This window comes from Halichoeres trimaculatus, unplaced genomic scaffold, assembly GCF_033239565.1.
Source record: "Halichoeres trimaculatus isolate MK-OKI-2021-1 unplaced genomic scaffold, fHalTri1.1 fHalTri1_scaffold_13, whole genome shotgun sequence".
NCBI lineage: Eukaryota > Metazoa > Chordata > Actinopteri > Labriformes > Labridae > Halichoeres > Halichoeres trimaculatus.
In genome coordinates this window covers 31,401,625-31,416,186 of record NW_027437191.1, presented here as the reverse complement: position 1 = coordinate 31,416,186, position 14,562 = coordinate 31,401,625, and the positions used below count along the sequence as shown (strand labels likewise).

Genomic DNA, 14,562 nt, shown 5'->3' with positions numbered 1-14,562 from the left:
CCGCCTTCCTGCGAACTCTCACAGCTCACACTGATGGAAACGGCAGAAGAGAAATAATCAAATCACTTACAGACCGGACATGGCAGCTCTGTAAACGTAACCCTTCCTCCCTGGCTCTCTTCCTCTCTGTCACTTTCTTCATCTCTCCCTCCTCTCCTCCTTTCTCCTTCTCTCTGAGCGTCTGCGTCTCCTCGGTCACACTCGCCCCCGAGTCCTCCTCAACCTCCCTCTGTCTCCCTCTACCTCTGTGCTCATTGGTCAGCGCTGAAGTGTGTGATTTACTGGCTCCTTCACCCAACAGATGTTTAGGTGAACTTCACACACACACACACACACACACACACACACACACACACACGCAGCCAGAGCCCCAGAGGCTGGAGGGTGATGACGACACACACACACAGATCCTCCGAGTGTTTACATGTGTGTCTGTGAGGTGTGTGTGTGAGGAGGTCAAAGGTTAGGTAAGCCTCTGAGTTGACAAGGCAACAGAATGTGTCAGGGTCACGACCTCTCTCTCTCTCTCACACACACACACACACACACACACACACACACACACACACACACACACACACACACACACAGGAAAGTACACATGGCAGTGAAACAAAGTCAGATGAGAGTGTTTAGAGTTACAGAGAGGGAAATGAAGCCGGGCTGACATAATGTCTTTTTCTGACTGTAGAAGAAGAAAGAGCGGCAGATACTCCGGTAAGTCACAGTTCTGAGTCCAGATTCAGTCGTTCATGTCTGGCCACAAGGGGGCAGAAAATCTCCTTAACAAGCTCAGAATTACAAAACTAAAGGAGCGGGTCTACTGTTGATCCTCTGCCTTTACTCGCCTCTCCTGCTTTGGCTTGGTCGTTTTACTTCCTCTGTGCTACGTCCACTATCGTAGCCGCTCTAATAAGCTTCTTCCGCTCGCTAATCAACACACAAAGTCACTTGAGCACTGGGTGCACTGTGATTGGCTGATGTAACCACGCTTACTGTCCGCCCAGAAACATCCTAATACAACCAAAACATTAACATACAGGCTGAGGAGAGGGGTTTGAGGCAGACACAGACACTGACACACATGTGTAAAGGCCCAAAAGTGGCGATTGAGCAGGATTATTCCTGTAAGAGTTGGCGTTTTATTTTTTAGGAAAATCCTGCAGACTCTGCCTTTAAAGAGAGGTAACTAAAACAATTTCAAAATTAGCACAACACCCCTCTTTAAAGTGATGTTGTTCATTTTCAGCCATGAAAATATAAGAATTATGTGTTTAAAAAAATAAAGAATGTATTAGTTTGCTATAAAATGAATTTTTACATGAGGCCTAATAGAGAAATTTTTGCCTTTGGAGCCAGCCTCTAGTGGACACTTGAGGTACTGCAGTTTCTTTCAGAGGGTTGAAGCTTGTTTAACACATTGCTTGAGTTTGAAACCCTAAAATCTGGTGGTGGTAACAAGATTTGGCAACAAAAATGTTGTCACAGAAGATATTCAGAGTGATCAGTTTACAGACTTTCACTGAGGAAAGAAAAAAGTCTGAGCTGTCTTTCTTCAGATCTTCTTACAGATAGTTTTGAGACGATGATCCCAGCTCGTGCTGCTCTGCACATCAAGCGGCTGCATTTGTGTGAAACGTTTTACTCGTCTAATCGAATCAGCGGTGAATGAGGTCGAGTTGGTGTTGATTTCTAAAGGGAAATCTAAAGTTCACCCTCTCACACACGCGGCGCTCTCGACCCGCTCTGCGTGTTTATTTTCTTGGCTGAAACTTTAGACGTGAAGCGAGACGATGCCAGATTTCTGAAAATGCAGAACACTTTGCAGATTTACCAGGTTTCCTCCTGAAGACTGCAGCGAGATGTGATGTTGATGGGGGTGTGAACAGCTGGCTGCAGTTCAACTGACTGACAGAAAGCACACACACAAAAACACACACACAGAAATCTGGAACTGGTTAACCTCTGTCTCCATCAGTGATTTCACCTCAATCTTTCCCCCTCTGTCTCTCTGCACCACAGCCACAATCATTTCTCAGATTCTCTTTCTTCTCCTTCATTTCTCAGTATCTGTCTTTGTTTCTGGCTTCATATCTGCTCTTTTTTCTATTCTGCTCTTATTATTTTTACATGAATTAACTGGATTTTTTTTCCAAATACTTTTCTTTTATTTTTCTTGCACCCATTGTATCTCTTTCCTTGTTTCCTTTCCTTTCCTTCTACTTGAACAGCTTCCCTCTTTACCTCAGTATCTTTGACTGAAGCACAGATTTGCAGGACTTTAGCTTCACCTGTGCTTGTCATTTGAGTCAAGGGTTGAAACAATTCATCAAATTATTCTATTTAATTGTAATAAAAATCAGTGTTGTACAGATATTTTATTGGAATATATAATTAAAGTATAAAAATGGGTTTTGCATAAAATGCTGAGTGAACTAAAAGATTTTTTAAGCTCAGAAATGAAAGATAAACATTGATATTACTACACCAGTGTCATGGTATTTAATCCATATGAGATGATCTAAATGAGTCTTTAAAATGAGATTTTTTTCCCGCTTTGTAAATGTATTTTGAAAAGTGCTTTATAATGAAATTTAACATATCTATTCAAATTCTACTTCAGAAGAATGTATCATAGATTTTTCTTTTTTGTTTACAATTCCTGGATGAATTGTTGTAAAGCAACAAGCTAGTATCTGGCCGTTTACGGTCCTATTCCCTTCCTTTCTGGCAAAATCCAGAAGACCAACCCCCCTACACCTGCAAAACACCCAAAGGCACTACCTGATACAAATGAAAAATTAAATAATTGACACTGAGTTATAAACAAGCAGCAACCACTGGTCTAAAAACATGAGGCAATCAGAAAGTGCTTAAACCTGCAGTTCATCAAGTGTCCACTAGAGGCTGGATCTGGGAGTACTGATAACCACATACATACCAAGTCAAAAAAAGCTGTTTTCACAGCAGAAATGAACGTGTTTACAGCCTGGTACAAAAAAAAAAAACCTCTGTCTGAATGGCTGATTTTATCGACACACACTGTATCGTTGGTGGAGTTTGGGTGCCCCCTCTTGGGGTTGGATGCCGATTGCTACATCAGTTACACAATACCGTGACAGCATAGCAGTCCGACAGTTTACCCTGCTAATAAATCCAACAAAGAAGAAAAACATGGCACAGTAAACAAAGAGCAATGATGAAGACATCCAGCAACTCGTCTTCATCGTGATTTCCATGTGGCTCTTTGTTACAAAGTTGTTAGATTGGGATCGGATCAATTTAGTTTGGCACCCCAACAGAAGGGTCCCAAAAAGAGGGATGATCTCTGTGATTTGGGGATCCATACCAGGAGTGCAGAGTGTGCAGCTCCAGTTTTTAGACTAGGATTGGTTGTTTTGGTACGCTACATCTCCAAACTGAGCTGGGCTGATTGGTGCTGCAGCTTTCAGCCATGAATCAGGAAAAAAAAGAGCTAATGTGCTTATTATAAACATATAAATTGATAAATAAATTAATTGATTAATTAATATATATATATATAAATAAATAAAAAAGATATATAAATAAATAAATATATAAATAAATAAGGGCTGCATGGTGGCACAACAGTTATCGCTGCGGCCTCACAGCAAGAAGGTCACAGGTTCGATTCCCAACTTGGCTGGTGGGCATTGCTGTGTGGAGTTTGCCCATCAGGTTAATTGGTCACTCTAAGTTATTCGTAGGTGTGAGTGTGTGCATGAAAGGTTGTCTGTCTCTGTGTCAGCTCTGTGATTGGTTGGCGACCAGTCCAGGGGTGGGACCCTGCCTCTCACCCAATGACAGCTGGGATAGGCTCCAGCCACCTGGGTCCCTGAACAGGATAAGCGGTTCAAAAAATTAATGCATAAATATATAAATAAAAAGTAAAAAAATGTATAAATAGATAAATTAATTACAAATTTAAAAAACTAAAAAGATATATAGATAAATACATTAATTGATTAATTACTTAATTAAAAAGATATATAATTAAAAAGATATATATAAAAAATAATGAAATAAAAACTAAAATGAAAAAAAATGAATGATTAAATAAATAAATAAATTGATAGATATATTAAAAATAAAAACAGATATGTAAATAAATAAATAGATAAATTAATAAATAAATATTTATAAAACTAAAAAGATATATAAATTAATTAATTAATTATTTTAAATATTTATATATATAAATAAATCGATGTATAAATAAAATAATAAAATAAAAAGTAAAAAGAAAAAAAAAGAATGAATAAATAAATTAATCAACTGATAGATACTTAAAAAAATAAAAACATATTTAAATATTTAAATAGATAGATAGATTAATAAATTAATAAATAGATGGATATAAAACTTAAAAATATATATAAATAAATAAATAAACTCCTGGAAACCACACACACTCTGTTCAAAATAAAATATGATATCTGCAGCAATAACTTGAACAGCTACAGACTGTTAATCTACAACAGCACTGGAGTGGAAAGACTCAACTTGTGATGATAATAGTTTTAGCGAAAAGGCACAAGCCCCCCCCCCCCCCCCCCCCCCCCCCCCCCCAAAAATGCAAACTCCAAACAAACCAAAGGCTCCCTGCTTCTAGAGAAATAAACCACAAACTGCTCTTTGAGTCCTCGTGGAGAGATAATTGAGGTTTGTGTCCATCAAACGCAGACTGCCTCAGAGTGAGTTCAACCCACAGGAGGAAGACTCTGCAGGAAAGCCTGGTTCCTGTCTGCTCAGCGTCTCACACACACACACATACACACACACTCCTGCTCTACCTCACACACTCTTACATCTCAGCCGCAGTGTCTGTCAATCAACCTGTGAATGACTTTCCTCTCATGACCACACACACATCCTGTCCCTTTTACACTCACTCACATTCATGCTACATTCATATTTCAAGCCGCTACACACGTTAGTTAAATTTCTTCTTTTTTTTGTTCTGTTTTTGTTCTCCACCAGCTTGATTTCTAAATTTGCAGAATGTGATGAAATGCTGAGATATGGGCGCTATGAGGCTTAAGCTGTAGATATAAATACAACAACATTTTAGCTTCATGTCAGAGCAACAAAAATGTCAAAATCAGCTTTTCATTCAGTAAAATGGTTTATATTTAAATTTAAATCCCACGTATTAATCCTTCATTTAGAGAAATATTACCAAAGACATGACCTCAGCTGTAACAAAAGACCTGATTCGTCTGATGAAACTGAAAGCTGAAATTAAAGCCTCCCCGGATGGAAACAGATCAAAGAGACAGAGTCTATTCATCAGCAATCTCTCAAATACAAGCCAGAAGACGTTTCCACCGCAGTAAAAATCCAAAATTTCCACCACAGCTTCTGAACTCGTGTTACAGGAGCTTTCAGGGGACAAAAAAGGGCAAGAAGCATCAGTTTTATGGTGCTGTAACAGCACTCAGATTAAATAAAACAAAGTCTAGATTCTGACGACAAGGTTAAAGCGACCTTTTCTCTTTCAGTGTCAAATCACTGTTGAGTGTTGAGTCACCGCGAGAAGCAAACTGAGCCGAGGATCTCGCTCCGTCCTTTGAGTAGAAACACAGAGTTTCTGTTTGGAAGGGAAGTCCACTCCCTGCCAGAGTAAACAAATAGAGTCCACAGACTAAAGACGGGCAGAGGACGGCGAAAGAAAAGAGTGTGATGAATGCTGGGAAATAAATAAATATGATTTGATTTTCAGCGGTTTGGTTTTGTGGAGAAAGTGTTTACTGTTTGACCTGAAACAGACAAAATGTCCTCGGTAACGTAATGAAACGTGTCGTCAAGCCAAGAGGATCTTCAGATTAAATCTCTAAAATTTAAAATGTTCAAACACATAACGTGATGATTGGTTTCTTTTCAGACATTTTTTTTTTTTTTTTTTTTTACACAATTTTGCAAATCTCATCTTGGAATCAGTTTTTCTTTTTTCTTCTAATTTTGTTTGTTTTATTGTATCTTGTTATTCATAATCTGCTTTTTAATTGAATTTTAATTGTTTTATTTTAATATGTTCTGTCTGTAAAGCATTTTGAATTGCCTTGCTGAAATGTGCCACAATAGTGAAATGTAATCTGTGCATTTTGCTGCAATAAGAAAACACGTTTTTAGAAAACAGCAGTAGCAACAAGGCGACACCTGCGAAGTCTGCGGAAAAAGTTTTCCCAGTACGCAAAACAGATATTCACGAGTCAAGAAATAAAAGAGCAAAATCTGAGACCAAACCATGAGGTTTGTGATCTGTCCTTTTTTCTCATTGTTGCCAAACAACATCTGGCAAAGGGACTGCTTATGAAAATTAGCTTTTTTGGCTAACTTGGGTACATTTACTTAATGTCAGTTAATGTACATTGTCTCTTTTCAAATACATAAATAGTTGGGATGCACAATGTATCAGTATTGGCCTATGTTGGTTATTTTTGTACATATGATTTTTAAATCAGTTCTTGAACCCACTTTTTTTTTCTCTGGCTTTTAATACACCATAATCCCTAATTCAATTTACTTTATCTATTTGATTGCTCTCTTAGTGCCTTTTAATGGGGTTTTAATTATGTTTTTTGTTTTAATTATTTTTTTTTAATTTTTTGTATTTCACATGAAGCGTCTATTTTGTCTTTTGTTAGCCATGTATTTTATCTTATTTTATTGTATTTTATTTTGATTATTACATTTCTCTGTACAGCACTTTGGCCAACAGTGTCTGTTTTTAAAGTGCTTAACAAATAAAGTTGGATTGAATTGGATATCAGTATCGGCTATTCACTCATTAGCTGCTGGATATTTTCCCAAATAATATTGTTTTCTCTGTCTAAACTACCTCAGAAGACTGAACCCTCTTCTTTTATGTCTCTCTTCCTGTTTTTTTCTTTTCTCTTTTTCTTTTTTTTACCAATATAGATATCGTTAATATCAGTTATCGGCCATAACAACAATATTAATATCAGATATCAGTATCAGCCAAAATTTTCATATAGGTGCATCCCTAATAAGTAGCATGTTTTGTTTCTAGCACAAATTAGACTTTATAGAAGCTTCATTTACCTGACAAGTCACATTTAAAGCCTAAAATTAGGCCTGATTTTTTGTGTAATGAGGAAAAAATGTGACAATGGGGCAAGAAAAAAAATTATGGTTCATTCACCTCCACCTGTTAAAAATGACAAATAGTTTCCTTGAAAACCTGTTAAAAATGTCAAAAAGGTAAAGCATTTAAAAAAATGCAATAAAATAAAAAAAATTATGGATTATCATTCCATTACAGGCGGCTGAAGTTGTATTTTGGCCTTTTTCAAAAAGGCTGCCCTCATGAGTCAGGTGAATCTTTGCTAATTTTCAAGAAGGTGCCATAAGACAACCTTCTGAATTTTACTGTTTTTTTTAAATAAGATTTTTTTACACTGAAAGAATTCACATTAACTAAAACTTTACCAATAAAAGTTGCCAAAACTGCCCAATTTATTAAATATGGTACAAAAATTACATCAAGAACCAAATGATACCGTAATATTTTTGAGGTTTTTGTTGAAAGAGTTAATCAACATCCCAGCCTCCTCCGATAAATAGAATTTTCTGGTAAACTAAAAAGTCAAAACTCTCAGGTAAGGTTTGTTTAAAATATTTTTCCTGTCTGATTATTTATTCATTGCACTGTTGATTAATTGTCTTTGGTTCTTCCGTGTTCCTGTTTTTGTGTAGCAAAAGATAATTTTCCACATTGTAGATGAATCAAGTTTATTTTAGAGGGACAAAGTTTTTTCTGTCTGAAAACTGATTTTAATGTATGATTGATTTTAAATGTATTTTAAGCTTTCTATTCTTATTTCATTGTACTGATGTTTTATATTTACTTGTTTCATCCTCCGTACAGCATCTTTGAGTCTCTGTTGAAGTGCTTCATAAATAAAATGATTTTTTTTTTATATTACTCTAATTCTGGTGTCATTTTTGTCTTTTGGTATCTTAATTTTTTACTTTTTTCTAGGCTTGTCTGATAAAAATGGCTCATTCTGAGTCTGATAGGATGTTTTTACCTGAAAAAAGATTTAAACACTTGCTTAAATTTCAGTTTTTACCCTTCATACCTCAGCACTCTGCTGTTTACTCTTTGATTTTATTGTCCTGTTGTTTCTCTTCTGTTGGAACAATTGATTTAAAACAGCTTCAGAGTGAAAACTGCAGCATCAGGTTTGGTTATTACTCGACATCTGACGCCTCTGTAACACCAACTAACCCTAGGATGCAGCTGTCTGAGGGTTGGTTAGCTTTAAACAAATTGTGGTTTCAGCTGAATAATTAAAGTAACTGGATGACTTTAGGTTCTTCCCAAAAGACGCTGCTCTGATCTTAAGTTTTAAAGTGGTGATCTTCCTGAAGCAGAGTTTGCTTTGTCCGTCTCATAAAGTCTCCTTTAAAAGTCACCTTTAAAGTCAGCTCCGTAAAGTTTCAGTATACCAGTACCAACTTTATCATTAAATAAGCAAAGTCAAATCTGTATTTTGAGTATCAGCAGTTATAGAATAGAATAGAATAGAATAGAATAGAATAGAATAGAATAGAATATTCTTTTATTGATCCCCCTTGGGGGAAATTTTTTTGCCACAGCAGCTCACGAAAAAAACAAAGTGCAGTAATGCGATAACAATTAAAAATAGAATATGCTAATAGAATATAAAATTAGAAATTTGAAGAAATATGAAGAAATAAAGAAATATAGAAAAATAGAAAAATATTACTATTTACATATTTAAATTAGAGCAAGATATATACAAAGATTGTTTTTTTGACAGTGAAAATTTACAATGAGAACTGGTACGGAGTGCACAGGACATGTATTTATTGAATGTTTGATGTCATACGGGTAAGGGTTCAGGTGTGTGTGTTGTAAAGTCTTATTGCAGAAGGGAGGAATGACCTGCGGTAGCGCTCTGTCTTGCAGGGTGGGAGTCTGAGTCTGCTGCTGAAGGAGCTACTCAAGTCCCCCACAGTCTCATGTAGTGGGTGAGAGGGATTGGTAATAATGGATGTAAGTTTTGTCAGCATCCTCCTCTCACCCACCTCCTCCAGGGAGTCTAGGGAGCAGTCCAGGACAGAACCAGCCCTCTTGACCAGTCTGTTCAGTCTCTTTCTGTCCCTCTCTGTACTCCCCGCTCCCCAGCAGACCACTGCATAATCCTATTATTGCTTGTTTGCAGTCAAACCTGGTTAACTGAGGTTGGATAGAGAATACACATTTTATTAAACACACGCAGACGTCGCTGGTGTTTCAGTGTAAAGTGTGACCCTGTTAACTGGTGTCTCTCGGCCGTTAATCACGGCTGCCATCGACTGAAAGTCACCAGTTAGCATGGTCGCTATTAACGCCGAAACACCGGTTGTGCTGTAACGGTTGAAACTTGACAGAAGTTGCCTCTATTGTGTAGTATTGTTTTTGACAGAAAAACCGCACATTTTGATGCTTTTAACAGGACGCTAACTCGTCTGAACAAATGGAGCTAAATGCTGCTTCTGCGGTCGAGATGCGTGCACATCTTTATGATAACATAGACTGATAATCCCTCTATACCTCCTCGCAGCCTAGTGCTACGACGTATCCGTCGGCTAGCATGCTAACGTAACCTCACTCTTCATTTTATTGATAGACTCTCAAGTTTGAACAGACCACTGCAGAATAACTGCTGACTGTGGGTTGGAAAGAACATTAGCACAAACAGTTTAGCCCAAGGGTCTTCAACCTGTAGCTCCGGTGCCTCATGTGGCTCTTTAACTCCTTTGCCATGGCTCCTTGTAGCTTTAAAAAAATATTATTGAAATAAAAAATAAAAAAAATTCTTACAGAGGGTATTAATGATTAAAGACAGTGAGTAATTATGATATAAAATTCAAGTATTATTTATTTTCTCCTTTTTAATTTTTTTAAATAATTAATTTCAATTTTTTTTTATTTTCCCAAAAATTTTTGACATTCCAAAATTTTTTCTTTTTTAAGTTTTTTTCAAAATTTAAAAAATGCAAAAAAATGAACTCTACACATTTTTAAAATTTTTATATATATTTTTTTGTTTTAGTTTTGGTTTTTGTGCTATCGGCCGCCTAGTGCTACAACTTATCCGTAGTCTAACAGGACAACAAGCTAACTGCAGAATAACTGCTGACTGTGGGTTGGAGTCAACATTAGCACAAACAGTTTAGCCCTTTTAGCCTATAGCTCGTGCTCTATCTCTCTCCCATTTAGCTTTCTTCTGCTCTTCTGTCCTTTTTCTGTCCGACAGTTAGGCTCCAGTGTCCACCATCACTACAAAATTAATCACAGAAATCGGTTCCAGCAGAGTAAAACACAGATCAGATCAGATCACGTTCGCAGCTGATGAAAGCAGAGCTCTGAGGCAGAGAGTGAAGCAGCAAAGCCGCGGTGGATGAAGGATGTATGTTGCAGTGAGCTACTGAACGTGGCTTCACTCCAGCTTTAAAAACAGAAAATAATCTGCAGTAGTTCATTTTTATGACCACTCTCTCCTTTTATTGGAGTAAAATGAACATAGAACAAAATAAAAAACAGTGTAAATCAATTAAGTGATCCTAAAACATGAAATGTTATTTCAGGCCATTATTGCCCATCACTTAGCGGTGAGCCGTTTCCTTAAAGGGTTTCCTCGTATTTGATCTTCATGCACCACAGAGACGTAAAAGCACATCTGTCTCCGGTTTTAATTATGATACTTTCCGTTACAAATCATCCAAAAATGATTCAGAAATTAAGAAATCCTCTACAGTGTGTGCAGCAGAATGCAGAAGCTGCATTTCCTCTTTTTTTCAGCCTCTGTGGTGTGAACTTGAGGTGTTTCTTTCTGACGAGGCTCCAAAAGAAAAATAAAAACGCTGTAAAATTCACACAGACAGACGTGTTTCTCTCCCACCTCCATCTTCCAGCGGCTGAGCCATTCTTCTCTCTGTCTCCTGCTGATGTAATACGGATCTCCAGCCTGGAAAGTCACTCTGGGGACCGGCCTCCTCCGCAGCCTCCCGGTCTCACCCTTTTGTGCCTGCACACACAAGAACGTATGAAAAAAAAAAAAAGAGTTACACACCATCGCTTCAATCTGCTTCTACTACCAGTCGTCTTCATTCATTTTTGTGTGTTGAAAAGGAAACAGTCGCCGGGTTTCTCACCTCTCTGGGGGAGTCGCAGTTTCTGTCGTCTGGCTCGTCTGCAGGAGAAGAGAAGTTACAGGAAATGGTCCATTTGTACAGCGTTAACAAGAGCCTTAATGAGGAGGTAAAGTCATGCTTTTCATCACTTGGCTCAGGCGTCTATACTCAAAGCTGAAATGCTCTGAGACACAGAAACCTGGAAGTGATTTGGTTCTTAAAATGGTAGGTAAATTAAGTCAAGAATCCTTAATATCAAGGCTCGTTAAAAGTTATTAAGTTAGCGTCTGTGTGTCAGATAAAAAAAGTTTGTTTACATTTTACAACTTTATGAATCTGGACAAAGTCATAAAAAGAATAATATGACTTTGAATCAAATCTATACCCTTATTCTTCTCGGTTTGCTCGAGTTTCCGACGCCCCCGCTTCTTGCGAGGGGAGGGGGAGGGCTCCGGGTCCTCAGGCGGGGTTGGGGGGGCGTTTGCACAGGGGTCAGAGGTCGCCATCTCCTGGGAAACAGACGGAGCACAGTCGAGGTTTGAGAAAACCGCTGCTGGCCCTGTGTCTGGACTATCAAAGGACTTCACATACATCATAACGTCACATAAACACATGTGCAGGCTTTAGACACACACACACACACACATTTAACTGAGATCTACACACACAATCAAGGAGCTACTGCAACACACACACATACAGTAGTCTGCTCTTATTAGTGCAATCCAGACCAGGTGCATTCAGCAGAGAGTGTCTGCATAGGATCAGTGCAATAAACACCCCCAGCTCCCATTAACACACACACATACACACACACACACACACACACACACACACCTGTGAGTTTTGATGGTTAATGCAGCCAAACAAAAATGCTTCAACGCTTTTGTTTCTGCTTTTTTTGAAACAAACGTGTCAAAAACAGAAAATTGCAGCGTGTGATTCGTTTAATTACAAACACAATCACACCGTCCTGTTTTCATTCATTAGCATCCATTAGCTCACGCGTGCTAACGGCGCTCAGCTCTGATCAAGCGCCCCGGCAGGATCTCCACGTATACTGGTCGTAAACAGACGGCAGGTTTTTATAGACGGGCAGTTAGAAAGTGGGGAGCAGGGGAGTGCGGGTAAACAGACGCTAATGCTACGCTAACAAGCCCAAAAAGGCTGTAACGAGCAGGTGAGAAGGCCTGTAAAAGGGAGAGAACACTAAAGGTGACAAAAAGGGCCGTGAGGCAAAGTTAAATACACAAGGACAGACTTTAAACACGGGGAGCTCCGAGATGGATTTAATAGGATCTAACTTTTAAAACTAAGTGGTTTGATGGATTCAAAAGCCAAAATTCTGACTACTAAGAACAAAAACAAATTTGAAGTTAAGGTCTACTTGATCATTTTTTTAAACCTTACTTCTTTGTAGTTTTCAAAATGAGCGGTGAGGTTTGATCACAGACTGTATGATATGAGGGCATACCTCCTGTGACATCACCCATTTGTTTCTGATGCTAAGTTTTGATGCCTATCACCGGTGGAGTACTTAGTGGAAGTGTGAAAAAATAACCATATCAACTTTTTATATCAATGTTTTTGTTAAAAAAAAAAAAAGTTGGAAGGTAAGTACGACTTTCACATCTCCATTGCTGTAGATAGATGGCGCCGAAGAGCTACTCCGCTGTATGTTGCCCATAGACTGAATAATAATCATCTTAAAACTTGTAAATATGGATTTTTATGCCATAAACATCTCTTCATTTTTCTGTATTTCAGGGTCAGTTAATTTAAAATCATTTTGAGTTTAATTTTTACAGTGTTGTAGACTGATAAAATCATATTCATAGTAACTTTTTATGCAATATCAGATTTCTTATGATAAACATTGGCTAAACCAATTAACATTTATCAGTTTCACCATAATTTCTCTTTGCAAATTAGTTTAATGTCACAGTGGTTAAATTGACAAACTTCATATATTTGAATTTTAGCATTTCAAAAACAATAAAATAGAAAAGTTGTTTTCAATATGAGGGCATACCTTCCATGATGTCAACCATTTGTTTCTGATACTTAGTTTCAATGCCAATCACTGGTGGGAGTCTTAGAAGAAGTGTGGAAAAATATCCATATCAACTTTTTATATCAAGGTTTTTGTGAAAAAAAAAAATCCCCAATTATTTAATGGGGTTGGAAGTAAAGTACAACTTTTGCACCTTCATTAAAGTAGATGGCGCCGAAGAGCCACTCCACTGTATGTTGCCTATAGACTGCATGGTAAAGATGATCTTAAAACCTGAAAATATGGGTTTTTATGTTGTAAATATCATTTTTTCCCCTCTATTTTTTGGGTCAGTTAGTTGAAAGTCATTTTGAGTAATATTCAAAGTGACTTTTTTAAGCAATATGAGACTTTTTATGATAAACATTGTCTAAACCAATTAACATTTATTAGTTTCACCATAATTTCTTTGCAAAATTAGTTTAATGTCACAGTAGTTTTAGTGACAAACTTTATACATTTGGCTTTTTGTATTTCAAAACAACATAGAAAAGTTGTTTTTCGATCAAATAGTTTTGACTTAATTTGTCCTTTGAATTTTAGCATAAATATCATGTATATGTTTTCTGAGTTAACTGTGAAGAAAATCGCAATACATCACAATATTGTGTATCCTATCATGAGGTTCTTGCTAATACTAACCCCTAGGACTTAGTGTAAACGCTATACTAAAGCTAGCATTGCTTTAAATTTGATGAGGCAAAGAGGCTAGCCTCTGTGCAGCCTCTGTGCAAACAGCTACAGGGTTTTCACTGTTGGTTAAGCCAGCCATGCCCTTATATGGACAAAACTCATAAGTTTAATAACAAATCATGAAAATTAACTCCTCATATGGTGTGTGCCCTTGGAAACATCAGCTTTTCAAACATGTTTATGTTTGCTGTAAGGGTTGTCTTTTTTTGGCTTGGTGTGTATGTGTTTTCTGGTGTTTCTGCAGCCAGCCTCAAGTGGACACTCAAAGAACTGCAGCTTGAGCATAAGCTTTATATTTTTAGACCAGATATTTAATTTAGTTTAGTTTATTTGTTTATTTTTTTGTGGAAAGCCCCCTTTAACTTGGATTCAGCTTTAGCTTCTGCAGTTAATTTCCAGCTGTAGTCCCTGGCCAAGTTGTCAGATAGGCAGCCTAAAATGTAAACATTAAGTTTTAAAATACAATAAATGCACGGTATGTTGCCTCTTGGGTTGTCCTCAGCTCCAAGGACAGAGTAAAATCCTCCTCGCTCTTAATTTTCTGTTCATTTTACCTTTTTCCTCCTCATTTTGTTCTTTTTCAAATTATAAATTAGAGTACAAAGTTTCAAAGTTGGCCTCAGATA

At 37.4% G+C, this 14,562-nt stretch overlaps 1 protein-coding gene across 4 annotated transcripts in view; it reads right to left on the bottom strand.

Moving 5' to 3' along the window:
- LOC141801593 (DNA (cytosine-5)-methyltransferase 3A-like) overlaps positions 1-14,562 on the bottom strand; it is a 90,767-nt gene that overhangs the window by 36,606 nt on the left and 39,599 nt on the right. For 3 of the 4 annotated variants that reach the window (XM_074684695.1, XM_074684693.1, XM_074684692.1), the window contains 3 exons: positions 11,576-11,699; positions 11,212-11,249; positions 10,959-11,084 (listed from right to left, as the gene is read on the bottom strand). The exons of the other annotated variant lie outside the window; for it this stretch is intronic. In XM_074684695.1, coding sequence (XP_074540796.1) covers positions 10,959-11,084; positions 11,212-11,249; positions 11,576-11,699 — 288 coding nt within the window. The remainder of the gene's footprint in view (positions 1-10,958; positions 11,085-11,211; positions 11,250-11,575; positions 11,700-14,562) is intronic. 4 annotated transcript variants of the gene reach the window in all.